The 27,645-nt window shown below is 41.8% G+C and overlaps 1 protein-coding gene across 3 annotated transcripts in view; it reads left to right on the top strand.

Annotated features, from left to right (window-relative positions):
* Positions 1–3,507: 3,507 nt before the first annotated feature.
* Positions 3,508–27,645, top strand: part of spire1a (spire-type actin nucleation factor 1a) — a 51,731-nt gene continuing 27,593 nt past the window's right edge. Inside the window, exons 1-3 of one of the 3 annotated variants that reach the window (XM_080787533.1) lie at positions 3,508–4,101; positions 8,543–8,574; positions 27,130–27,396. In XM_080787533.1, coding sequence (XP_080643659.1) covers positions 3,714–4,101; positions 8,543–8,574; positions 27,130–27,396 — 687 coding nt within the window. In that variant the 5' untranslated portion in view covers positions 3,508–3,713. Of the gene's footprint in view, positions 4,134–8,542; positions 8,575–11,882; positions 11,939–27,129; positions 27,397–27,645 lie in introns of those variants that run through there. The other 2 variants (XM_080787534.1, XM_080787535.1) reach the window with 2 other exon arrangements.

The following is a 27,645-nucleotide window of genomic DNA, read 5'->3' as shown; positions in this document are numbered from 1 at the left end:
GTACTCTGTAGTGTTCCCAACGTGGGGTCCGGGGACCCCCAGGGGTCCCTGAGGGATTTCCAGGGGTCCCCAGCTAAATGATAGTTTGGAACCAAATGGACCTTTATGGGTCTGTAATTCTGAGCGTGTACAAATTTCCATTTGTCCAAAAGACAGCCTGATCTACCACCAGGCACAGATTATGCCGTTTCAGTATGACAAAAATAAGTAAGCAGTTGCAAACAAAACAACTATTTATTTGTTTCTCTTTAGGTCCCTGCAGGCCCCAGGGCCAGGACAACCTCCCTGCTGCTCCCAGTGGCAGCCTTCGGAACTGATAGCATCATGTAATACTCTGATTCAAAATTGCATGTGTTTCAATGTATTTGTAACTGTCCGATTGGCATCATTTAACATAATTGGTTTAATTAATATCCTTTGTATAAGATTTTTCCAAGTCTTATACAAAATGATAATTTCCCATAAGTTATTTCACTAGAGTGTAAAGACGATGTGTTCAGACTACCACATTTGAAACCCACTTAATATATTGTCTACCATACAACAGTAATAAAACTATATAATTTGTGTGATATAGCAATGCAATTTTAATTGTCATATCAATATTTATAACGCCCAGACATCTCTGTAATTACACCCTTTACACAGACAAAAAGAGTAGCAAATTATAACATAACAGCTCATCCTTTTCTTTTTTGTCTAACCCCCTCCTGTTTTCTACTTTATTGGAATAGCCAGCATTTAAAACGATCTGTTTCACTCCCTTCTATTTGGGAGACACTTTGATCTAATGCAGTGTTTTCCAAACTGTGTGTCTCACTCGACAGTAAATCAGTAAACAAGCCAAGATACAGTTTAAGTGTACACTTGAGTTTTAGTGTTTTTGTAAAAGTCATGACTGTTCTTTTCAAGGTGTATAGCTTGCTGCAAGCGGATGACTGTCTTTTTAATATTTTTTATACCTTATTTAGTATTTTTAGTATTTTCTTTAGTATTTAGTATTTTCAACCATACATACAAGTCCTGGTGCCCCTTTGCCACACAGGCCAGTAACTGCTTCACACAACACTAGCTGACACCTCCAAGGCTTCCTGGGTGAAGGCCAGATGGAGGGACCAGTGAACATCCAGGCTTCACCACTACATCAAGGATCCCACAGATGTTCCTGGCCAGCCAGCACCTGCCCCGCATGGAGTGGACAGCCCTCAATCGTCTGAGGACAGGTGTGGGACGTTTCAGTGCAGCAATGCAGAAGTGGGGTCTGACAGACAGTGCCCACTGACCTAGAGTAGACAAAATGACACACTGGACTGGCTTGCTACAACAGAGCTGAAGGTTTAAGGACATACGACAGAAGAAATCCATACAACCACAGATATACCCCACCCTAAACAAATGAGTCAATGATTTAGGTTTAGGTTTATTTATTTAGCACATAGTATAAAAATAGACAATACATATCAAAGAACAAAAATACAATGCAAGGAAAGGAAGAAGCCAGCTGGCTTATTTGGAATCCTTTCCTCTATGGAAGAGGTCATTGATTAAGAAGATTAAAGTTAATTAAGAACAATATAAAAGACTACAAGTTGACAAAGGGAGCAGCTGCATGTGCAATAAAGAAATAAAAACACAGATACTGCACAAAAAGGGGAAATAAACAATACAACAACAAAAACACAAAATAAAATATAACACATCAAACTAAATCATGTAATCTACAGAGAGGAAGAAATAAGATATTTCTTTAGATATTTCTTGAATATTGGCAAGGATAATGAGGACTTAAGTGAAGCATCTAGGGAATTCCATAAATAAAATTGCATACGGAATAAACAGAAAAATAGAAAATAAGAATCAGGGTTTTTAGTTTGATCAACCATAACACTTTGAACATCATCTTGTTAGTTTTTATGTCGCTCTTAATCTTCTGAAATACTTACCTTGTGTTCCTTTCATGTAGGTGTTCCCGGACAGATTGTCCAGTCCAACACTTTCCTCCCTCCCCATTATAATAGATAAGATTGTCCACCCATCTCCTCAGCTGGCCCTCCTGCCGGTTTCCTGATGAAAAAGCTGATCCTAGGGGCACAGTGGCACAGTCAGTAGTGCTGTTGCCCCACAGCTAGAAGGTCCTGGGTTCGATTCCCGCTGGGGACGCTGTGGGTGCTGGGGGCGTATTCTCTCCTCCACGTCATCATTGCCCATAACCGAAGCTGGATTGGAGTTTGCATGTTCTCCCCGTGTCCCCTTGGGTATGTAGGCCTACCCTCACAAGACATGCTGTAATCCTGGTCTCTAAACTACCTCCCCCTGGCCAGCCGGGGTGCCTGATGGAGGGGAAAGGAATTGGTCGGAATAACGTGTTCCTTCCACGTGCTACGTCTGGCCAGAGTAACTCCCTCGTCAGGTGAAAAGAAGCTGCTTGGAGGACTCCTCATGCATAGAAAGAAGCATGAGGTCAGTCCGCTGCCCCCTCAGGTTGAGAGAGAAAGTGTAGCACCCAGGATTACATTAGATAATTGACACTGGGTGAATAAATGGGTTGCAAAATCGTGGGATAAAAATGATAGATTTAAAAAAAAAGCTGATCCTGCTTCAGCATAAGCTTTTTCACACCAGCATGTTCGGTAGGCTACTGTGGGATTTGTAGGTAGGGCAGTAAATAGAGAGAGAGAGAGAGAGAGAGAGAGAGAGAGAGAGAGAATGTAATACAAGCAACAACTCATTGTGTGTAGGACACACTGCTTACACATCGGTACATATGAATTCTATAAACAACAAACTTTAATTCAATTGCATTTGAATAAATTGCTGCTACGAATGTAGGCTACTGCACTGCACTGTTGCCTGCTAATGAGAGAGAGAGAGAGGGGGGGGGGGGGGGGGGAGAGGGGAGTTGCACCACTCGGTTCACACGGGTGTGATTTTTTTCCTTTTTACCTAATTATGATGAATTCCTGTTCTGTTCTTTGGCTATATAGAAGTGTCTATTTGTACGTCTCTAAATGTTTTGATGAATTGACGACCTTTATTGGGTCGTCGACTCACAGTTAACAGTCTTTGTATTGAGTTGTTCTTGAAATGTACTGTAATTCTGCAAACTGTTAATAAATATTTCAATCAATCAATCAATCAATCAATCAATCAATCAATCAATCAATCAAAAAGGCTTCAATATTCTTCAAACGACATTTAGAATAACGAAAAACAGGCCTGTATTCTCTTTTGTCCTTTTTAAAGGTTTAAAAATAAAACATGATATTTTCTTGTTTTCTCAATTTTATTTTGAAGAGAAAAACAAATTATACGTTAGTAGGCACAGCTCCTGACCCCCCCCCCCCCCCACCCCCATCTATGCTCTTATTTCTTATACTCTAAGCTTATGCTCCCATGTTTCATTTATGGAAGGAAACGCTGCCTTGTAAATACAGTTATGGCAAAAACGTACCCTACGCATGCGTTCATAATGAACAGCTGGTGACTGGTGAGCAGTGAGCATGAGCACTGAGCAGCAGCAATCAGTGAGCTCAGCTGGTGACATTCTAGGCAGTAGACGGCGCAAGTCGCAACAACAACACGAGTGTAGTGAAGAAACCTTTTCATTACCACTGGAACTTAACCATTGAACATATTTTTGTATTTTTCTTTATATCCCCACCCTCGTACAGCTTCATAAAGTTTAATTTATTTTCTTTCCTGGTGCGGTTGGGATGGCCAAGCGGCCAGGGACCGTTTCTCCAACCGCCATCCAGGATTTCGGCGTGGATTTGAATTCGTCCGCGGACACCATGGATCCATGTGCGGACGGAACCGCGACCGGAGCCGATCCGGACCTCTCTCTGGAGGAGATTCTGTCACTGTACAGTCAGCCCATCAACGAGGAGCAGGCGTGGGCCGTGTGCTACCAGTGCTGCCGGTCTTTGCAGAACAGACACCGGAGGACCACCACCAGCAAGACCCCCGCTGCGCCCAGTGCGCAGGGCTCTGTTATTGTTGACCACCACCATCAACATGACGCGATATGGAAGATCGAAGGACCGGAGAATGTAAGAATCCGCAGAGACGGGACCTTGGTAGTACACCACCAGCACGACACAGGTAAAAACCCGAATCAACCGAACAGATCCCGGGTCGGTTAATGTTTATATTGGAGCGAATGGTGGTTCCGATCGATGTCTGTGTGTAGCCGCTGCGTAATTTGCGTAATGTGCGCAGTTGGACGCTGAGCGGTCAATGCGATGCGTTTAATGAAGGTGTCCCTTGTGGGAAAGAGCCGTAACAAGCTGGCAAATACGCTGACAGTGTGATAGATCTGCTCGTTTCCGTAGGCGACACCGCTGTAATGATCTATTATGTAGCTAGCTCTCTAGGCCTACTGAACAATGGATCATGCATCATGTTCATACATTATTCCCGAATCCCGATTTATTTTATTTGTATTTGACACCTCTAAGCCATGATTTGTTTTTGCTATTCATTTCCGATATACAACCTACTTCGGTGCTACTGGCCTACTGCTACACCACGTAAATTGTTGGGGTGACAAAGCAGATTGAAAAAAAAAAAGACTAGTAGCTAGGCTATTTATAGGCTAGCTATAGGGAATTGGGGATATCATAATGACTTTGTGTTGAACTGCTGTACAGTGGTGGTCCGTTGGCAATTGTAAACAATAAACCATGTGAGTAATTCAAACTGTAGGCAGTTCCAGGCTATTGCAAACAGTAAACCATGATGAGAGATTGAGAGTGATTCAAACTGTATGGGATCAGTTGGACATTGTAAACAATGGGCCACCTGACCTGACTGTAGTATCACCTTGCTGTTGAAACAAAAGGATACTCTCCCAACATCCAGGTTGCACACATCTAAAGAGTAGACTGACTTGCATCTATGCTAACGTTACAGAACAGGTGGCATTTGGCTCTTGTGTAAATTAAAATCAGGTGTAAATCTAATACACTGGAAATTGGCTAATGTGCTTATGCTTACACTGTAGGATCAAAACACATGGGAGAACCCCATGATTATTCCACCCTTCCTCCTATGGGAAATTGGGATTTTTTGAGTTTTCCTGCTTGAAGTGCTTGCTCAGAGCCCTGTCATTCATAATTTTGCCACAAGACTAGAGCCATCAGTAATTCTATTGCTTTGGGTGTGTGACTGTGAGGTATAAAGAACACATGAGTTTAACTTTGTATTAGTACGCCCTACCTCTCTCAAACAGCTTTGGTATTGCATCAATGTCCAAGTGATAAAGGTGTGTGACTGTGAAGTAAAGTGGTGGCTGACATTCTCTGGTCCTGCTCCTGCAGAGAATGTATTCGCTACCTAACTTCTTATTCCACCCCTCACACAGATTTTCTTCTCCTTAGTCAACAGTTAGAACCCAATTGTTAAGACAAGCAGTAAGGTTTGTCTTGTTTATTGTAAACAAACCTAAACCCAGGAATAGTCTAGCCTGTGTTCAAGTGTAGAACTGAGCAGTTACTTTAGCCATTGACATAAACTTTCCAGTTCTGACCATGCCAGCAGAAACGGAACAAATTCTACCAGTACATGGCATCCACAAGTTGGGGTGGTTTGACTCCACTGAGCACTTCAAAATTAGAAGTCTGTGCTGCTGCCCTATCCTGGCCAGTGGCCGAGGTATTTTGAGACGACTCTGTCCTGTACTGATTCTCATTAGGGCCGGCGATGAGAAAGACGTGAGGCACATTAGGCGGATGCCTGCAAACTAGCTGTCCATCTACAACTCTCAGTAGCTGGGAGGCTCGTTCAGTTTGTTGGCAGGACTAAATCGGTGCTTATGTAACCGAGAGGAGCTGATGCCTATGGGCAACAAGCCATGGGGCTGTCAGCATGGACTGGACAGTGCCCAGACAGCCCCTATACTTAAGCAGTGCTGACTACTGTAAAGTAGCTGGCTACCCCATGTTTATATGGATATGGAAAAATATAATATCATATTATATTATATTTGCCTCCCAGGCTACCTACTTTGAACTTTCTAATGTTCTTTACCTGGGACCATGGTCAGTGCCAATCACAGCGTATGACGTTTAACAGATGGAACTGGGTCATAAAACCACAGTCAAAAGGAAGTGATGGATGCAAAGTATGCCCATGCTATAATCAAATAATTGTTTGGGGTATTTCTTTTTTTTTAATGCACTTCTCTCATTCACAGTTTGATTTGGGATCAAAAGGATGCAGCGTAAAGACTTTGCTTTGCTCACAGTGACAGAATTTCTATCTTCTGCTCTCAGACAGAAGTGCTTCTGTAAACATAATGTAGTACATCTAAAAACAACTACAAATGATGCACATTTGGTTACTTAAAAAAAGAAAAAAGATACAAATTCTAAATATATTAAACCTTAAAAGGTAGGACCCCCCGGCCCCCTTAAAACCTTGCCTAAGCTATTTAAAGTTAATGGTGTGCACGGCTCTAAATATGCTGTGATTTTTTACGTAGCCTTGCTGACTGGCTGCAGGAGAGACGGCGTAAGCACCTCTCCCCGTCTGGGACTAACAGTAGACATAGTGTTTCCAAGATGAGCAGTGGTGCGTTGCTGTTTGTGGTTTTTTTCCCCCTTTCAGCTAGTCATTCAAGACAGCCGAGATACACAGAACTGAGCTACACTGGGGCAGGAGTACTGAACCTTTTCCCTTTTCAACGTATAATTACCTCTACACACAGTAAAATCCTCAGTATTCATTTAATTCAGAGACAGATTTTTACCACTTTTAACTATTATTTTAGTTTTGGCTATTAAAAAATAGCCAAAGTGCCACGCTATGAGCTTGTGGAGATCCTTGACTTGAAAGGGTTAAGAGTAAGACCACTGATATCGCAACATACGTTATTCAGAAAACGGTTCAAATTTAGCATTTGTACGATTGGCCTCACTTTGAATGGAATAAAGGTTCATTGATTTATTGATCGTAAGAATGTCCTATCATAAAATTAAGCCTATTCATAGCTGAGCACATGTGGCCAAAGTCCTCTGGTCTTTATTGCCGGCTGTACCTTCACCTCTGACGTGTCATGTTCTGCAGCAAAAGGAAAAAATGCACTCATGAGGCTGACATTTGTTACATTTTATATCCTAGAATTATTACATTAACACTGGCATCCTTATTTTGGGCATCATTATAGTCCAAAATAAAGTCTATAAAAACTAAAACAAAATGGGGGAAAAAAATCATGTTTGAAAATGTCATCGCTCACAAGCTCAGTGTGTGTGCTAACTTCACCCCATTCCATTTTGCACATTAAAGCTGAAGCTCAGTGTGTGTGCTAACTTCACCCCATTCCATTTTGCACATTAAAGCTGCTATAAGCAATAATATGTCAAAATATGAATGACTTTTAAAAAAAAAATGGTATTCAGACAGCCAGCAATGGGTACAAACTACAAAGCTAAAAAAAAAGGTCTGTGAAAACACCCGTTCGCAGATATAGATCTAGAAGAAGCTCATAATGCACTGTGATGTGATATTGTGAGCTTGTATATCCGCTGACAAAATAATATAGGACTTCAGTAAAGTCCAGAATGTTAACACTGTAATCACCACGAAAATCGAGGCATTCAATGTTCTTTACATTGATTCAAGGTTCAGGTAATCTCCTCTGATTTGACCTGTGCATTTAAGGAGATGTTACCATGGAAACTGAAAGGGGAGATCGTTTGATGGAGATTTGATTGGTCCCTTAACCATGGCCATCTGATTGGTCCTTATAACCATGGCCGTCTAGCCTCCCCCAGCACCAAAATATGACACCTCTCGCTCTCGCTTTGCCCCAGGGGCCCGGCCGCCCTACACTCGATTTATGCACTGTGAACAGGCTTTGTTCACAGAACAATGCATTGTCTTCAGAGTACTCAAAATGTAATTGTAATAATTTGTTTATATTGTATTGATCGATACTCGCACACTGTACTGTACTTTAATTAAAAACTAAATTAGACAATGGAATAAATAATTATTTTTGCAGTTACTGTTTGTTATTGAGATTCTTTATTAGCAATTACCGAGATGTCACATCCTGTTTTCAAGGCGGTCTTCAAATCATACAATCATAGACAACTAGGCAAAACAATTATAGAACTATACCAAATATGAGAAGATAATGACCACACACACACACACACACACACACACACACACACACACACAAGTATGTATATAAATAAATACAATAACATGGTGTTATCCAATGGGCCAATGGCTGTATAATTGTATTCACTTTGTTGTCACCTGCTGTCTGCCCACCTCCATTCCTGGCTCCCCTTCAGATCTGATGTTTAATATGTCATGCTTGTCAAGTGTGTGGATGCTGGGAGGAGGGGGGACGTGTGCACAGTTTGTACACAGTAATCAGTTCTCATCATGAATGTTTTCATGCTGTACATGTCTACAAATGATTCACAGGATTTTATTTATGGTTGGATTTATTGCTGCATGCATGTTAAATAATGAATATCCATTTAAACCTACAATGCACTAATGCGTGCTCTGTCTGTCATTGCAGATAAATACAGGGCAGCCCACACGTCATTACAGGTGAGTTGTCTCCTTGGTTCACAATTTCACAATTTGTGGAAATATTCATAAGGGTATTCCAACACACACAGAAAATAAGTTTGATTGGTACTAGCTAATTCTTTTGTAAGTTATTGTATCTCAATTGTAGTTGTGTGCAGGTTTCAAACCGGCTAAAAGTCAGGCATTTACTTGCATTTGGTGGAAAGTAAATGACCTTTTCATTAGCTTAGATTTGCCTACTTGAAGGGAAATCGTGTATTCAGCTATTAAGAAGATTTTTTTTAATGATTATGCACATTATTGTTCTAGCGCCCACAAATATACCCAATATACTGCATTAACGACCACACATGTCGTCAGAGTTGCAAATGAGATGGCACAGATGGGACTGAGGCAGGGGACCTTACCGCATGCTTATAGAGATGTCGTCTTCTATGTGTACAGGCCACAGAAGTAACTCTTTTTACATATTTTATACATTTAATCTCGTAATGGAAGTCAAGAGGGATGTGATTGGGCTGAAAGTTTGGCACACATTTGGAGTCATACTGTACCGTAATTTCCGGACTATAAGGCGCACCTGAATATAAGCTGCACCAGCCAAATTTAGGGAAAATCCCAAATATGTACGTATACAAGCCGCACCGGACTATGGCCCCCTAGTGGCCGTTTCGTTAGCTCAGAGCCTTAGATGGCTCTGCGTTAGCTGTAAAAATCCATAGATAAGCCGCACCGTTGTATAAGCCGCAGGGTTCAAATCATGGGTAAAAAGGTGCGGCTTATAGTCCGGAAATTACGGTATATTGATTGTCATAGACGACTTATGCCACGTGAAGTCTGAGATCCACATTTGCGCCACACTGTGGATCATTTTAATCATTTGATTTTTGAGTGGCACTAACCCCTCCCATGTCTGGCTTTAGAAATTATGTCATGTGGCAGGCAAGTCTAGTGAAGTTTATGATTAGAATCCGATATATAAGCATCTGAAAAAGGCAAACGGACAAAGAGTCTTAACATTTTTGGGCTAGTTCTCAGAGGAGCACCTGGAGATGTTGCTTGGTGCGCATAGTGGATGGATGTCTCTACTCTACCACGTTACTTTAGCAGGACGAGATTGCACATGAACTCTACAGCCGCACTGAGACACTCCAACACAGATAAATGAAATACTCTCCTAATTCCACGGAGCAGAGGTTCCATGTTTAAAAGACCTTAGGACGTGTACAAACGTCATATCTAATCCAACCGTTGGTTCCAGTTGACGTGTACACACGTCATAGTGCTTTTTTATTGATGTCAAACAAAAAATGAAAATTCAGTTTTTCTTTCTTAATTTTTTGGGGGTTGCCTCTCCTTCTGCACCATACTCCTTGCTGTTTGCGCATGGGTGCTTCCATTCACTTCTTGTTTATGGCTCAGAAAGAATGCCTCGTATCTCCTAATCTAGGAAGCTCTCCATGGTTTTGACTAGCCGCAATTTGTTTTTTTATAATGGGATGAATCTAGTTGCAATACCCTCCATTGACTCCCCATTCATCCAATTTGCTTTTACGATCTGCTTGTATTAAACAACGTTAAACTCACCAACATTGCAGCTCTAGGCCAAGCTTGAATTATCCTCTTTCATTTGTTTCATAAAAATCCAACGTAGACTACTTTCTGTCAAGAACTTCTCTGCAGGTGATTCTTTTTCTTTTTTCTCCAAGTGTTGGAGTTTGGAAGCACTCGTCTTTATTAACGGGTTGTGCTGCTGCCTCCTGCATTATGTGCAAATGCAAAACAGGTGGTACACACTACGCAGGGCCGTTCAGTGACTTTGACGAGTGCTTCCAAACTCCAACACTTAGATAAAGAATCAGCTGCAGAGCATTTCTTGACATAAAGTAGCTCATAACCTGTCTACGGTGGATTTTTATGAAACAAACGCTTGGCAGACTGAAACAGGATAATTCAAGCTTTGTCGAGTTTAACGTTGTTTAATACAAGCAGATCACAAAAGAAAATTGGATGAATGGAGGGTATTGCAACTCTAGATTAATCCCATTATAAAAACATCTAGAGTTGCAAATTGCAGCTAGGTTTTGACCAAAAGTGCATACTTCTGTCTTCATTTCTGACTTCAACAAGCCTATCGTTGGGCATATTAACGCTTCTAGAGAGACTTTGGCGTGATCATTGCAGAGGTAATGATGCAACATTATGCCCACCGGTTTTGGGCGGGGCGGAAAGCGGGGCTTTTCAGAGTAAAATATCCCATATCTTCTGGCACTCTAGCGCCTTAATTTTGAAGAAAATCCTGGCACTGATTAACGTAATTCCAAACTGTGTACATAAGGCACAGTTTTTTTCCCCATATCATATATAAGCTTGTTTTTTGTCCACATGGGTTCTTGTTTACTTACTGGCACTCCCAACGGTGCAATCATCATAACTTTCACTTTCAACAACTGTCATGGCAGCCTGGTTAAAACCGAAACGGTCTTCCTCTTCAAAATAAGAGCCACTTTTAATGATTAGTCAACACTAGTTTTATTTAAGTCCACTTACAGGATGTAGATAGACATTTGTAGTACGTGCCACCAGATCAAACAAAATGAAGCGCTTACCAACTTTTGCTAGATCTGTGTCTCAACATTTATTTTGAGTTTTGGATCATGCATGCACACCAGTTATGTCACTGCACCCCTGCATATGCATCATCATGCCTCACCTTTCTCCACTGCTGTCTGTCACGAGCTCGACATGGTCGAGAGAGCAGAATCAACATGGAGGTGTGACCGCTACAGTTGCTCAGCCAGTTAACTACTAAATACCTTTTATTTTATTTTTCTCTAAAATGGCAGATCTACAAACTCACTGAGCTTGTAGCCATCTTAAAAGTTTCAGTTTCAGTTCAGTTTCGTCCAATCACAAACACTGTTTTCATGACCTGAGAATGTAAAAAGATCAGCACAGCAATGTTGCTTCCTTGGCTGGCAGAAGTTCCTGTACGTCTGCTTAGGCACTTTCATTAACAGGTCTTCCTCAGCGTAGGGTGAAAGTGGTTAATGCTCTGACCTCCACAATGTAGATTTGGCTTAGTACTGTACCTGTGAGATTGCCCCCTCTCCCTGTTTTACTGCATACCATGTTCATAATGCTACACAGTCAAATCCTAAATGTAATCTCAGAAAGTTCCCATGTGCTCTCAACAGTAGCCAAGTTTTCATCCGTTCATGCTGGTGTCAGGCTGTGTGTGTGTGTGTGTGTGTGTGTGTGTGTGACTGAGTGACTGAACTGGTTCTGAATTCCTCCCAGCTCAGCTGACATGCGAATATCACAGCCAACACATCCGAGACCAGAGACTATCCCCCACTGTCCCATGATCAGGCCGAGGCTGGTCAGTATAACGCCAGCACAAAAACACTCCTGCCTCCCCCAGCCCCCATCAATGAACACAGCCCCGTCCCCACCCACCTCTTATGGTAGACTTATCCCGTGGTCGCTGATTGTGATCTCTCTGACAGTATACAGTAGTGGAGAAAATAAGGTGAATTGACATTTAACACACTGACTGACATGAATGGCAGGCTATGTGTTGGCACATTCCATCACTAGTGGCGCCTGTTGGTTTGTTAACAGTACAATCGTCTGCTACTTTAACTCTTGTTTTGTAGGCTTTGTCAATAGACTAATTTGACCAAAAGAAGAAAAGCTATATTCGTTTGCCTCCTCCAGTTTTCTGTAACTGAGTGTTTTGGGAATTTCCAGTGTCTCATTTAATTGATCTAATGAATGTGTTGCAATGCTTTCAATTATTCCCCTAATTGTATTAAATTAGTTGGCAAGAATGATTATAATTGATGGATTAGTAGTGTATCATTGTCCACGAAAGATGTCATCCTTGCACCTTCAATTTGTGTGGTAGTCATTACATGGATGAATTACCATGTTTCACCATTTCATAACTGAAACGTATCGGACAAAAATGTAAAAAAAAACATAAAAGGAAAATCACAACAGTTATTTTTTGTAAAGTTTGCAGTCTTATTGCTGACCGACTCGCCAGCCTGTCAATTTCTGTCGTAGCCTCTGGATGCATGAGCCAGCCAATGACTGAATGAAGAAGTCGAGCTGACCCACCTTTCTTTGTGTCTGTCTTCCAGTTTTCTGATACAGAACGATATTGCTGGCATTGATTAGCAATGGCAATAATATCGGTGATTACAAAGTCGCCTATGTATTTCATTGGATCAGTCATGGATCCAGTTACCTCTTTGTTGTTTGTCTGTCACCGTGGAGACATGCCTCTCCCACTGTAGGCAGGGAACAGATGGATTTAGCCTAGTAGTTGGTCTCCAGTTGAGGATTAAAGTAAGCTTAATTGGAGCATCCTATTATGTTTCTCAGTCTGGCACCCACGACACACAAACTGTCATGTTCCCTGTTAATCAACTTTCTCGGGTTAAGCAATGAGTTTAGTTTACGCAAAAGTTTCTTAACTACTTTAACTCTGGCATCCCTATTCTGGGCATGTCATAATAGGAGAACATAACAAAATGTCAGCATAAAAGCTGATTTAAAAGCTCACAATGTGTTCCATTTTGCTGATTTTTCTATCTAAAGGCACTGTTATGCAACAAGATCTACTTCAACCAGAATAAGACAGAAGATCGCTTTGTCTTAACAACAATAGAGATGTATAACAATCATGAACCCTGTCACTGGGAGTGAACAGACTAAGAAGTACTGAAACCACTCAAATATGGGACCCTTACTCTACTGGGACTGTATTACCCGCAACATAATGAATGTTAACAGTAGTAATGTAAAAAAAATATTTAACGATTTTACTGTGATGCCCAACACGACCTACCTGTTCACCAAAAAAATATAAAATCCATAGACTTAGCTGCCACATGACTTCACAAGTGGGGTCCTGTTTTTTCCAAACATTAAATGTCCATAGACGCTTGGCTGCCAGCCTGCCACATGACGTAATTTCTGAAAGCAAAACGATAACATCTGACGTTGAACGTGAAATGCTTGTTCAACACTCGGCATCTTGTTTTTCCCAACAGGCTGCTCACAACAGGCTGCGTGTGTGTTCAGCCCGTGTACAGTAGTTGGCAGCTGGCTGAACAGAGGCTGCATGTGTCTGCATGTGAGGCTTGTGTGTGGTGTATGTGGAGCGGGCTGGGCGTCTCTGTCCCCTGCGGGCTCTGAACTCTGTCTGTTCTCTCCCTCTTGAGATTTGCTCTGGCTTGACTGTACGCTTTTGATGCAGCTGCAATGCAGTTATTGTAGTAACTACCACTGCTGCATTGAATAACGGCTAATATACAATATACATTGACTACGGCTGACTAACACCTGCGAGTCAAACCAGGTTCTTCTGAAATACTCAGATGACTCGAAATGGTACCAGTATAGCGTTGACCGGCTTGTAGAATGGTGTGAGAAAAATAATTTGATTATCATCACTAAGAAAACAGAGGAAATTATCTTTGGTCCTGCTCCTGGTGGTAAGACACCACCAGTGGCAATCCATGGTTCAACTATTGAACAAGTTCCATCTTACTAATATCTGAGGGGGATGTTAGACGCCACCTTATCATGGTCCTCTCATATTGAATATATCTGTAAGAGGATACAGCAGCGTATGTACTCCTTATGCCGACTTAGATAGTTTGGTGTTTGTTAGTAGTCAGATCTTGACTCTTTTCTGTTAGTCTGTACTGTAGCACAGCCTGGTTTAACAGCCTATCTATTAGGGATGCCAAAAAGTCCCCCCCCCCCCCATTTGATATTGATTTTTTAAAATCAATATCAGATAAAACGTTTAAGATTTTATATTATGCACATATGCCATGGTCACATAACCATTATATGTTGAGTGCATGCTTTGATGGTTACAGTTTTATAATCAGTTTTGATGAGTAAACCTTTGTGGAGATCTTCTCAGTGCCATTCAGGATGGAAAATGAAATCCATTTGGATTTGGGGAGAAGTAGTTTCATAAGGGGCTGGTATGTATTACTTGATATAAAGAGAACATGTTCAGTTCACTAGTCTACACTCTGCTCTACACCTGCCTTCATTTCATCTGATTGTCTGTCTGGCAGGCACTTAACAAGCGATTGTTAACTGTCTGTTAGAGAGAGGGGCAGAGAAGAGTGGCTTTGATCAACTTGATTTATACTTATATTCTCCTCTCTGATGAAGGTACATGTTCGATATATCATGCAGCCTTACTTATTAGCCTATATTTTAACTATTAAAAAAAAAATATATGGGGACGGCAACACATAATCGGAAAATCGATGAATCGGCGGCATCCCTACTATCTATAGTGTATATAAGAACAAACACTATTGCCAAATTAAGATCTGCGCTAAAATTGTTGGTAGGCCTGTGGAGATTCCTTTTAAAGAAGCCCAGACCAAGAGCATGCTTAGACTGGCGAAGAGTATCTCCTCTGACCCCTTACATGTTTTAAATAATGAATATCAACTGTTGCCCTCTATGAGGCGCTTTAATCTTAATCTTTCTTAATATAAGAAACTTATTTTGGTGTACTATTTTGTACACCAGTCTGTTCTGCTTTTTAACCAGAATCGGTAAACCAGAGGATATGTTCTTGATCCTGTCTGTTTCTGTGATGCGTGTCCTGTAATGTATCTTTTTGTAATGTATTGTCTGTACCTTGAATGGTGACGTCATGGACGTAAAACAAATTTCAGTGCAAGCTGACTAAAAGTTGTATAGTAATGGTAAGTGTGACTGAGTAACGTCCAATATAACTGCAGCTGCAGTATGTGAGAGTGACAGGCAATGGCTGGGTTTCCCAAACGCATATGGTGTAAGACTTGTATTGCTGCACATGCTCAGATGCCCTCTAGGCCGCACACAAGCCTGTGATATTCCATGCATAGATGTGCCACGCAATGGTAGGTCTCATGCATCAGGCTTGAGGCCCTGTATGGTAGGCCTGAGGCCTGGTATTGTAGGCCTCAGGCCTCGGTTCTACCATTCTGAAATTTAATTTAACAATATTTGGACAGCCTACAGTAGGCTCTCTTTACGCATAAAAATATATAATATATATTATATTTAATTGTGTGTGTGTGTGTGTGTGTGTGTGTGTGTGTGTGTGTGAGAGACCTATTGTTTAGTAAAGAGCCTACTGTCAGGTGTCCAGCAGTCCAAATATTATTAAATTAAATTGCAGAATGGTAGACTTGCGCCCATACCAGGCCTGAGGCCTACCATTGCCTGGCACATCTATGCAAATGTCTGTTCACAGGCTTCTGTGTGCGGCCTAGAGGGCATCTGAGCATGTGCAGCACTAAAAGTCTTACACCATATGTGTTTGGGAAACCCAGCCATTAGCTCTGATTCACTTTGCCACCAAGTAGCAGCAAGTAGACTTTCTTGTACCCAAGGATAAATTACTTTCCACAGCATTGCACATACAGTATCGGACAACAATTAGAACAACATTACTAATGACCTAAGTGACCGCTATACATATTCGAGGCCTGTTCAGGCAGCAAGACCTACAATCTCAGCTTTGGCTGCAAGTGTCAGCCTTTTTCCAAGTGTTATTAGGCTTTTCCCAAAGTGAGCCCTTCTGCACTGTTTTGTGCCAGTGCCTGGAGGGCATTAAGGTGGTCATCAAGTGGATGAGTATTCTCTATGGCAGTAGGGTAAGGGGATTGAGTGGGTGGATGTGTGACCTATTGTTTAGTTCCGTGATGTTGGCTTTTGCGGGAGAAAATTATCCTGGCAGCAGTGTTGTTTGACCTGGTTAGTAACGGATAGCATGAGAAGCAGGTGGTTGCCTGGGCTGTGGCTCAGTGGTTCAGGCACCTTGGCTGGTAATCCAGTCTGGCAGTGTGCAGCGGGTTCGACTCCCGATCCCGACGGCCTTTACTGCATGTCACCCCCGCATCTCTCTCCCCATTTCCTGTCAGCCTATCTATCCCTCTACAAAAATAATAAAATTAAATAAAGGCGAAAGCCACAAAAAAACACTTAAAAAATAAAAGAAGCAGGTGGTTGTCTGTTTGAGGCAAGCCAAAGGCTATAGTTTTATAGCCCACTCCTTTATTGCCTCTAGTCTACTACTGGTACACCCAATATTTGTCGGTCTTCAATTCCTTTTCAGGTTTATGATCCGGTAGGGAGTGGGTATTGTTTTGTAGTCATCAGGCAGGAAGCCAGGAACCATCAATCTGAAACTTCCTTTTCCCTCAAACCGATTTTTCTCAAAAGCCGCAGGCTACAAGAGCTTTTATTGTTATTTTTTTGGTTTGAGGGAAAGGAAGTTCCAAATGATGGTTCCTGCCTGATGACTACAAAACATTACTACAACATGACGTAGGGACATCATCCGCTCCAGACCGGTTCACATGGCAATTTTGTAACAGACCACCAGGCTTTCCTCTGAGGTGGAAAGCATGGTGACGCGAGGTTAGTAGAGATGGACACGGAACTGGAAGAGAGGGACGGGGAGTGAACCCGCAACTGTCAGGCTGCAGTAGAGCCTATATGCGGAATGTGCCTCAACCGCTAGACCCCCCCCCCCCCGCCAGACCCACTCCCCCCCACCCCTAGGATTCAAATGGTTAATGAATAAACTGTATTAACCAATCTGTACGGTATGTTAATGCAATATAACTATTACATCATGTAATGAGGTGATTTCCCTACTCTTCCATACATTTTAGAATCACTTTGTGAGCTTGTAGATCCGCTATCTTCTGTGTGACAGCGAGCAACTAAGTACAAGGTTACCGTCACATCTGTGTCAGTGTTGCAGAGGCATCGGATGCATCAATTTCCAACGTTGTCTTGTGGGGTGTGGTCACTGCCAGTTTCCAGTTGTGTTGCTAATTTGAGTTGAAGTGCCTGCCAAGTGGGGTCAATCACGGCACTTCTATCAGCGAGTCCCGGGTTCGTTTTCCCAGTCACTCCTAAAAATATAAAAAGTATAAAATAAAATAAAAATAAATAAAAAATAAAATCCACAAACTCACTCAAATTTCTATCTGCTCACATGATTTTCAAAAGATCGGATTATTAAAGGGACACTTCACCCTTTTTGCTAAAAAATTATTCCTCCCCTGCTCAGGAGGAATCAGGCCATTAATTGAGGCTAACTATTTCTGTTTCCTTAAATAGCAGATCTACAATTAGTAGATATTATGATTTTCATATCTGCTCTTATACAAAAAACTACTATTGCATGCACTGCCCAATTTATTGTTTATGTTGAAGTGAAGAGCTCTGTTGTCTAAATGCATTATTTTACCTGTCAGTCAGCTTCTAGAATTGTGTGACGACAAACGAGGGCACAGAAGGACAATGCTGGTGGTTTGGTGATTCAGATTGACATCTGTCTCACCCCCTCAGCCAGACTCTATTCACTCCACTGCTGAGATGGATTGAGTGGGAGGGACAGTCACACACAGGCCAGTGCAGCCTCATAAGTGGTCAAATTTCTCACCAATGGCTAAAGTTAGTGGTAAATGTCTTGGTATTTTCAGGCAAATAACCGTGGGAGGTGTTATTGGAGGCCCTCGCAATCCGCCACTGCAGTAATGGGCCTCTGCACGCAGTATTGGTTGCATAACTCGTCTGCATTTGTCTGATGGATGGCTTTGCCCTCGTGCTGCCTGCATCCTGAAACGCTGAGAGCTGCTTATCTGTCTGTGGTCTGTGAAGTGAAAAAGCCCTATTGGGTTGAACCCAGACGGTGACCACGGCTCCAACAATGACGTCACCCCCCGCCTGCAGTCTGTGTGTGAAATGAATACACAATACATTAACAGTAGTAAGGCTCCAAGCCAGACTCTGTGATTCAGTTGCACAGAGAGCCAAAAATATTTATATATTTTTAGAACAGTGGTTCAAAAAGATCTATCTATAATCTAAATGCACCAAGTCTCTGCGTGTAATCCACGTAACTCGGGAACCGTTCGCCCCACCAACTTCAAATTTGTTACACGTCACCACAGGGGGTGTAGTGCCCGGTGTTGACCCACGGTTGTCCAGAACCACCACAAAAGGCCTCTGCCCCGGCCCTGCCCTGTGTCCATATGGAGCCGGCCTGTTCTGACATCATTCTGACTGGCTGGTCTATATTTGGGTATGCCTGACAAAGAACTCCATATATGGGCATAAAAGGGACAGAGAGAATATCTGGGTGGGACATGCATTTCCAACTTGCATCGTTGCAAGTAGGCCGGTGCCCCACGGCCACCGCTCTAGTCTAGTGTTGTCGTTTTGGGCTAAGAAAGCCATAGCCGTCATCACAAATGTGTGAGTGTTTTTTGTGCAAAGCTAATGCTTGGAATGATTTCAGAATCAAACGCCCTAGTTTGACACGTCACATGCTACTGAAAGCAGAATGAATTTTAGATAATTTTGCCTTATTGTGCCTTAGCAGGTTTTTGATGGTTGGCCATATGGATTTGGGGCTCTCATGAATTTTCCCTGCATTTCTTTTAGATTCACATGGGGGCTCAATGTGTTTAATAACCCTCCTAGATGACAAATCCATTGAGAAACAGACCTTTGCTCTCCGTGCTCACAGAACTGTCGTAAACGACCGAACTATAACCAGGTCTTCGCATTTTTTACAGCCATAAGCGGCCATAGTGGAGTGGGACAGGAAACTTGGAGAGAGTAGGAGAATGACAAAACCGCAAACGGTCCGACTGTGAACTCTATAATCAAATGGAAAGCGCCCTGATCACTTGGCAATCGTGTCACTTCAGTGGAGAGAGAGATGGCTCAGAACATTTGTTGCTATGCAGCTCTTCTGTGAACTGTCAAAGGTCACTGTTTTACACTGTTATAGTTCCTTTGCAACCAGACATTACTAGCAGGTAACTACCCTAGCAGGTAAACTTTTATCACAGACACATCATAGGCATTAGGCAACATGCATGTATAATCCAGAACTACTACATACTATTGACTTTTTCAGACCATGCCTTTATTTGTACTGCATGTGCCAGTGGACTGATGCAGGATAGAGAGGTTAATGATGACTCATATGCTCTATGGCGTCATCCAGCCCCAGCTGGACTGCTTTCCTTTCTCTGCCGTTTGTGAAGAGATGTAAGCAAGGAATGATGCTCATAATTACACATGCTCATATTTGCCTCATGTCCTCAAAAGTTTAATTGTGCAATTTGTGCAGCTTATTGGCACACCTGGATTCAAATAAACAGGTGTTTTTAATGTCATTTTGTAGGACAAGCGGAGGCTCTCTTTGGCAGGTTTTGTTTATGTAAGTTTAATTTAGTACCTGAACCAAGGTAAGCCTTGGTTCACAAAAATGTGACAACCTCGAGTTGCATTGTGTATTTGCAAACCCCTAATGGGTATTTCTAACCTTCAGGTTTTTGCTTGAAAATACAAGCAGCCCACATTTAAGAGACAAATGGCCTTCATGTTCATCACTGCTTTACCAAGCTTGTCCTTCTGACTCCGGTAGACCAGTACTAACAGGAAAAAGGTCAAACAAGATTCTCTGCCGATTCTGTTTAAGAAAACAACTTGTTTGTTTTCGGAGCAAACCTAAACCCTGTATGTCTGCTGGCTCCGGCCGAATGATGTCATGAGCATTGAGCATAATGCTGCTTGCACAACAACTGCTGAGTATCATCATTGTGTGGTGTGGCATGAGAGAATTGCTTGGTGCCTGCCTGCCTGGGTGATTGTTACTCAGTGGAAAGTCTCGCAGTAGCCAAAGCATTGGATAGATGGATATCCAATGTCTGGGCTACAAGTTCTATTGAAGAGTGATCAATGCATGGCAGGGGCGCTCTGGTGTCTCAGAGAGTAAGAGGACATGCCACATAAATCAGGCTATCCTTCCCACAGCTTGCTCGTGTTTGAATCAGATCTGAGGCCCTGGACTGCACGTCATCCTCTTCTCTCCTGCCTTTCTTGTCTGTTCACTTTCTTTATCCATCTGTACATTCCAAAAATCTGTCGGTCTGTCACATATCTGGAGAACAGTCCAAACAATGGCCTTCACACTATGTGTGACTGTTTATTGCTGATGTCCCAAAGGAGTGTATGACTGAAGTTGGTGTGATCAGAATTCAGAATCGGCGTGCACCACAATTTAATGCAAAGTAAAAGCAAAGACATATGGGTACAGCCAAGGCAGTGATTCGTTTTTTAGCTCGTTCCAATCACTGCTCTGGTCTTGGCTATTATTGCATAGAAAGAAGGGTGAATCTCCACTTCCAGTTTCCCCAAGTTTCATCACATGAAGAGGATTTCTGTTTTTCCAAATGCTAAGCACGTGTAGATTAATTTTTTTCCCATGACACCCAGATGACTCGGCTGGTTGGGCCTCTTCTGAAGCGTGTGGAAATGTGGGCGCTGTTTCTCCTCCGGTGCACAGCCATTCATTCCATGACATACAGTACACACATCCTCTTGACACGCATGTGCGCACGCACGCACACGCACACAGAAACACCCAGAGATGTCAGCAGCAGAGCAGGACGTCACAGGTGCAGGTCTATGCATAGCATTTCCTGACAGATTCACATGGATTATATTATGTGGCAATGTAATCTGCAGCACAATTGGTGGTCTTAAAACAGGATACAAGGATACTTGTAAGCACTAAACATTGTCATTGGTTGCTATAAACTAAAGTATTTCAGGCTGTTAAAGGATGAAGCAGCAGTGGGTTTTCAAGTTGTCTTTGTTTGAAGACTTGTGACTGGAGAGGAGTGAGGCAGGAGACGGAAGCTACGGCAAATGAGATTGTGATGCATAATTAGAAAGCCAAGTTCTGAGGTTTTCTCCACACTTGACTGCACAATATCTAGTGTTTATGGATCTTCATAGAATAATGGTAAAGAGTATAAATGGAATTGCCTGTGCAGCTGTTTAGGCTAATTGTTTATCATGATTCTACACAGAATATAATTAAAGAATAGGAAATGTAAGTTACATAAGCTTGTTGGATTTAAAGTTGATTTCAGAGGTCTGGCCTGTACAGAATGCAGAAGGATAAACGATACTATATTTCATCATTTTCATGTACTGTAACAGGCCTACTTAAAGGTAGGGTAAGTGATAAAAAAAAAGAAACTGATATAGATCATTGCTACAGAGTTCAGTTACAGGGGTTTCCCTGTTTCTCCAGCTCTTTAGTTTCAGGTTGGGATACCATTACTAATTCTACGAGAGATGCACAATGCTGTACAGGTTAAACAAGTGCAATATGGTATTATGGATGTAATGACGGATACATTTTAGAGAAAAAAATAGAGTCTGCAACACTGGTATGAAAAACTCAGCCCCACTAGTTTATTGATTCAACGTTTCGATCACTGGGATCTTCTTCAGGAATGGTGTGACAGGGAATGGGTGTGCACCTTTTATACAGGAAGGGGTACAACTGATTGGCTCTAACAATGGGTGGTGAGTCGTGACTACGGTAATGCCACCTAAGCCCAAACCAATTATCCAATTTCCAATATCACAATAATAATAATAAACATGACTGGTTTAAATATGCAAAAATACAACCAAGGTACAGAATGTATACACAATATGCAATATTTAAGCACAATAATACAGACTAAATTCACAATAGGACTCAAATAGATTGTCATGGATAACAGTAAATCTACACAGATACATTTTAGAACTCTATGGCTGAAATTGGCAACCCGTCTGAAAATATATTTCTGTTTTTACTTAAATATCACTTACCCTACCTTTATGGTGAACAAAACCATGACAGTTGGCAATCCTAATTAATGGTGAACAACATCGTGAAATCAATCATGCTTGGCCATTATGTTCACAACTTCACATACAGGACTACATTCTCTCATAATTTGATTACGATGAGCAGACATCTGATGGAAAAGGCTGAATTTGGCAGAATGCATATTATCTTGATGTATAGTAGTTGGGCAGGACAGTGTTCTTGTTTTTTAATGATGTGACAGAGTGGGTAATCCTGAGCAGCATGAGAAGTGAGGGACAGAACCTTGTGCTAAAAACGTGAGTTTACAACCATGTTAATTTCAGTTACCGGTAAGGTATATGCTTGTAAGATGTTTCCCCCACCTGCACCATGACAAAGTGTCAGACGCAGGGTATTTTTTTCTTCTTCTGTAAAGCTCTCAAATAACTGGCCTATGAGTATGAGTGACCCACTGTTGACTGACCCATTTCTCTCTAGCAGCCAGCTGAGTCAGGTTGACTTCTCTCTGACTCCATTGAGTTAAATGTCTCTTGTGAGTGCATCTCTTGTCTTTTTGGCACATGGTGTCCGAACTAGACTTGTTTGTGCCACAGCAGTCTTCCTCGTTGGCAAATCAGATTATAGTGCCAACTGCTTTAATGATAATTGAGCGGGGTGTTGTGCCGTACAGACTGCTGTTGAGGTAGTGTGTAGCTAGTTGAACTTTTTTTCCCAGGCCAAATGGCTAGTGAAGAGACATCTTGAGTAGGGCATTCCTGCAGCATTGATTTGGGGGCTGATTAGTCTGTAATCAATCAAAATTGTTTGTATAATCAATTTAATTTTCTAAAATAGTGGAAATAGCCAATCTACAAGCTCAAACAACAAAATGTGACTCGTTTTGAGCTTGTAGATCAGCTATTTCCTAAACTTATTATTATATTAGTTATTTGTCATTTCCGCTCTTTACACTTTTCTGTTTATGAAGCCTAAAAGCCAAATGGAAATGTAATTTTATTCATAATCTTCCAATGTTCAAATGACAACTAATTGTGACAACCGTGAAAGCCCTAGAGCTGGAGGATTAGGGAATTTAGGCTGATATATCGTCCGATATTCCACTTTTATATGTGTATAAAAGTGGAATATGGGCTGATAACGAAGAATAGACCATCAGGCCCATATATCAGTATTTGGGTCCCTACTCAGGATGTCTCCTTACTAAGCATGTGACCCGGGGATCATTTCATCCAGCTGTTTTGATACAGATGCATGGAAACTGATTATGCAAAAATAATTGCGACCAGGTGATTACCGGTATATTATTAATTGTGTCGGGCCTTGTGAACATACAGTAGCAGGAAGCACATTACACAATCAGGTGCAAGTCTATGCATAGAATTCCTGTCACATTTATAGTCCACAGTATTTCATGACACATTTCACAGGACTGTGTGTGTGTGTGTGTGTGTGTGTTTGTGTGTGTGTGTGTGTGTGTGTGTGTGTGTGTGTGTGTGTGTGTAGAGCAGTGAAATAGGCAGCAAGGACCACATAGTAATTGTTTGAAATATTTGGTTTGTTGAAGGCTGAACTGGCAGTGGATTTTCCGGTTGTCTTGAGTGTTTACTGGCATGTTTGTAGCAGCTTCCTTCTGCCTCATTCCTCCTGAGTCACAAGTCTGGGTTCACTTCACATGAGTTTGTGATGCATTATTACAAAGCCAAGTTCTGAGATTATCTCAGAACAGAAGAGGGATGCACAAAAGAGATGCACCGTCCATAAATTCTGTTTTTCCAAGTGCTCATGGGGGCAAAAATGTATGTGTATATGGTTTGGCACTATAGAAGAAGAAATGTCTGGGTGGGATCTGCAGTCTGCAGATATGATCTATCTGTGGTAGGCCAATATTGGTAAGGTCCTTGTGTCAGAAATTGGATTCTGGTTTGTAGAATGTTTGCTGAAGCTAATAATTGTCAGCATTATTTGACCAGTATACTATAAATATTTGTACACATGCTGTGCTATTATGTGCAGTAATTCTAAGCCTGACGTATGTGGCGTCTCCTCCGTAAATAGCTGATCTACAAGCTCACAATGGGTCCCATCTCAAAGCGATATATTAGATGGGCTATTTTTTCAGTCTCCGATGCTATTGCTGTCAAGAGCTCACGTCGGCCTACAGATGGATTATAGGGTTATGCAAAGACAAACAGGATGGGGATATTAATTTTAGCCCTAGTGGTGCAGGATTATCAGTCGACAAACGGACGGCTGATGGATGATTATAGTGACTCCAGACAAAGCTATTCCTTTAGTGGGAAGAACTGGGTTAGTGGATTGTGTTCTGTAAAACCAGAAGTGTTCATTATGTAGGCTATTGTTTATGGTTAATGGAAGGTAAGTTGTAGCCAAATATTCATATACAGCAGTGGTTCTCAACCTGTGGGTCAGGACCCCCTGGGGGTCTCCACATGATTTGAGGGGAGGTTCCCAGATAAGTGACAATTGAAGGACCTTTTTAATTAAGTAAAAAGAAAAAAATACCATTACTGCATAAATGGTAATCAACTATACTATAAAAACTCATTGGCCAAATTGTCAAATATAAGAAGCAAATATTGTGAAAATAGATGATCTACAAGCTCACAGTGAGCTTGTAGATCAGCTATTTTCACAATTTATCTGTGGAACAGAGTCAAACTAAAGATTATCCCTCAACTCAAAACAATTCCAAGTGCTTGTCAGGGTGGGGGGTCTCTAGGTCAAAGATTATTTTGGGGGTACAGCCTGAAAAGGTTGAGAACCACTGATCTACAGTATATAATGACAAATGAAAAATAACAATAACGGCGTTAATGTGCAGTTTGATTTAGCTTAAAACGTAAAGGTACACCTTATTAGTCCCATAGGAGAAACTCAGTTTTATCTTCAACAGCTGCTGATGGCTGCTCAGATGGTCACGAGGAGTACCTGGGGGGGACACTTGTCTTGACACTTCTACATGCATACTAGGTGGACCGCAGAGAGAACCAGTGACCTTCTCATTACCACCAGACGGCCTCGCTACTAAGCCAAGCCCCAGTAATGGGATCTCTGTATAAATAATACGTTGAATGGTACATTTGTCAATGATCATAATGATTTGTTTTGATCTGTTATTAAGCCAATAAGCCCTGACATACTCAGTCAGCACCCGTCCCTCAAGCGCTCTAACCACAAAGATGACTGGCATTTCTTGGCACCTAGCTTAATTATAGCCAGCCTCGCCCATCTCCGCAAGCCTCACCCTCACCTCTTGTGTTTGGGTACCTCCCTTTATAAACAACTCCCACTTCCATACCTAGCTAACCATGAACTGTGCTAATATCACACTAATTGGTCTTAAACATTAGCGTGTGTATGAGGTATGAAGCTGTGGACCACCATTGAAAATATGTTTTGCCATAGACCCTCATAAGAGATTTTAGTTGTTAGAAATACATTCAGTACAGAAGAGAATAGTCATTCATACTGTATACTAGTGACTAAAATTAACCACTGAAAACAAAATGAAATGGGGCTTAAGTGTTTAAATTGTTCCTAATTTTGCTTGGAACCCCTTTAAGGACCCCTGGGGGTCCCCTTACCCCACTTTGAGAACCTCTGCTTTACACTGCGTAGTATAGATATAAGGTGTGCCACTTAGGGGTGTGTCCACAAAAGTTGACTTGATCCTAAGGGCTTGCTCCCAGTCTCTGGACTTCACTAATGTTGGCAGATGATCCTTGGATAAACACTTCAAAGTCTGCTACCTTTTCATGTAAAATGTGATTTAGTCCCAGAATAGCTTCTTTCTTTATTGACCCGCAGCTTGGAATCACTTGCTCCACCCTACAATTGTATTATCCCTAATGGGAGCCTTATCGTCCTGCTGTTCCTTGTGTTGTTGATGTATTGGGCACCTTGGGTCAACTTGGCATGTTAAACTCTGGTTTGTTCGGAGCACCCAAAACTATCCCGCCTAGACGGCCATCTCATTTGTGGGTGCAACAAGTGGCCACTTTGTCAACCTGATTGGAACGATGTGATTGAGCCTTTCGGAAAGCAAACAGAGCAGAGCTCGTATTTCAACGGTGAAAGAAGTGCTTTGTACATTCCTAGAGATGAAGATCTTGTAAGATGTGTACTTGTGGTGTGTGTTTGTGTCTTGGGGACTGTGTGGAAGTGTTGAGGAACGTCAACACTTGGTTGGTAGGTTACAGTGATGCTGGGAGAAGGACTGTGCCTTCCTTGGCCTCTAGCTTCAGGACATGTAATATAATTAGTTTATTCAAGCTGGGGTTGTTTTGTGGATAATATTGTATATCAAACTATTGTGGACTGGTGCCAGCCCAGCATCTGCAGCGTTTAAAACCCTAGACTAGTGCTGCACAATTAATCGAAAAAAGATTGGGATCTAGATTCAGACGCCTAATGCAATCCATTTTGTGAATAATCGTGTAGAACCGTGCAGCACTAGTTGGCTGTCCAGTTAATTTTAGTTACACTTGTGGGTTTTTTTTCTCATGGAAAAAATGAGAATTGTGTGAGAATCGTAATCGGATACGTCCACTCGTATCGAGACATCATGGCGGTGTATATATATTACAGGCATTTTACTTCCTTTAAAGGCCAAAGGTTAAAACTTGTTAAACTTTCGCAGGCCCCATGCAGGGCCCCGTTTTATGCTTTGTCATACACCAGTGATGCACAAAAATAGCATTTATTGCTATTTTCACTGCTTTTGAATATCTCTGATTTCATTCAAAGTATGTTGTATTATAATCGATTAGTTTGATTAAATGTTGCACCCCAACCTGTTCTCTCTCTCACAGGTGATAGAGTCTCTAGGCATCATGATCTACAAAGCCCTGGACTACGGCCTGAAGGAGAGCGAGGAGCGCGAGCTGAGCGCGCCCCTGGAGCACCTCATCGACCTGATGACCAACAGCACCGAGACGGAGTGCGATGACCCCTGTCCTGACGAGGGCTACGAGGCCACAGAGGAGGAGGAGGACGAGGGGGAGGGAGATGAGGGTCCCGCCGCCATCGTCCCCGGAACCGCAGTCTCCAGCGTCCGCTCGTATCGAGACATCATGGCGGTATGTCGAGTGTCCAGGCTGAAACTAAATGCTTTTGGAGTTGTTTAGGGCGATATCCAAAATGTTCTATACATGGATACAGTAGAGTATATTTATATTGTTACAGTAAATCATGCCAAAATATCGAGATATACAATATTTTATTGTATTACGCTTAATAAAATAGATCTAATAACTTTGTGAATCAGGAGAGAACTCTGACTGAGACCTGTTTTTTATTTATTTTTATTTAAAAAAATTGAGCGGTGC

This window comes from Protomyctophum bolini (genome assembly GCF_963924005.1).
Source record: "Protomyctophum bolini genome assembly, chromosome: 17".
NCBI classification, from domain to species: Eukaryota; Metazoa; Chordata; class Actinopteri; order Myctophiformes; family Myctophidae; genus Protomyctophum; species Protomyctophum bolini.
The sequence above is the reverse complement of the archived record's forward strand: the minus strand, read 5'-3'. Positions and strand labels throughout refer to the sequence as shown.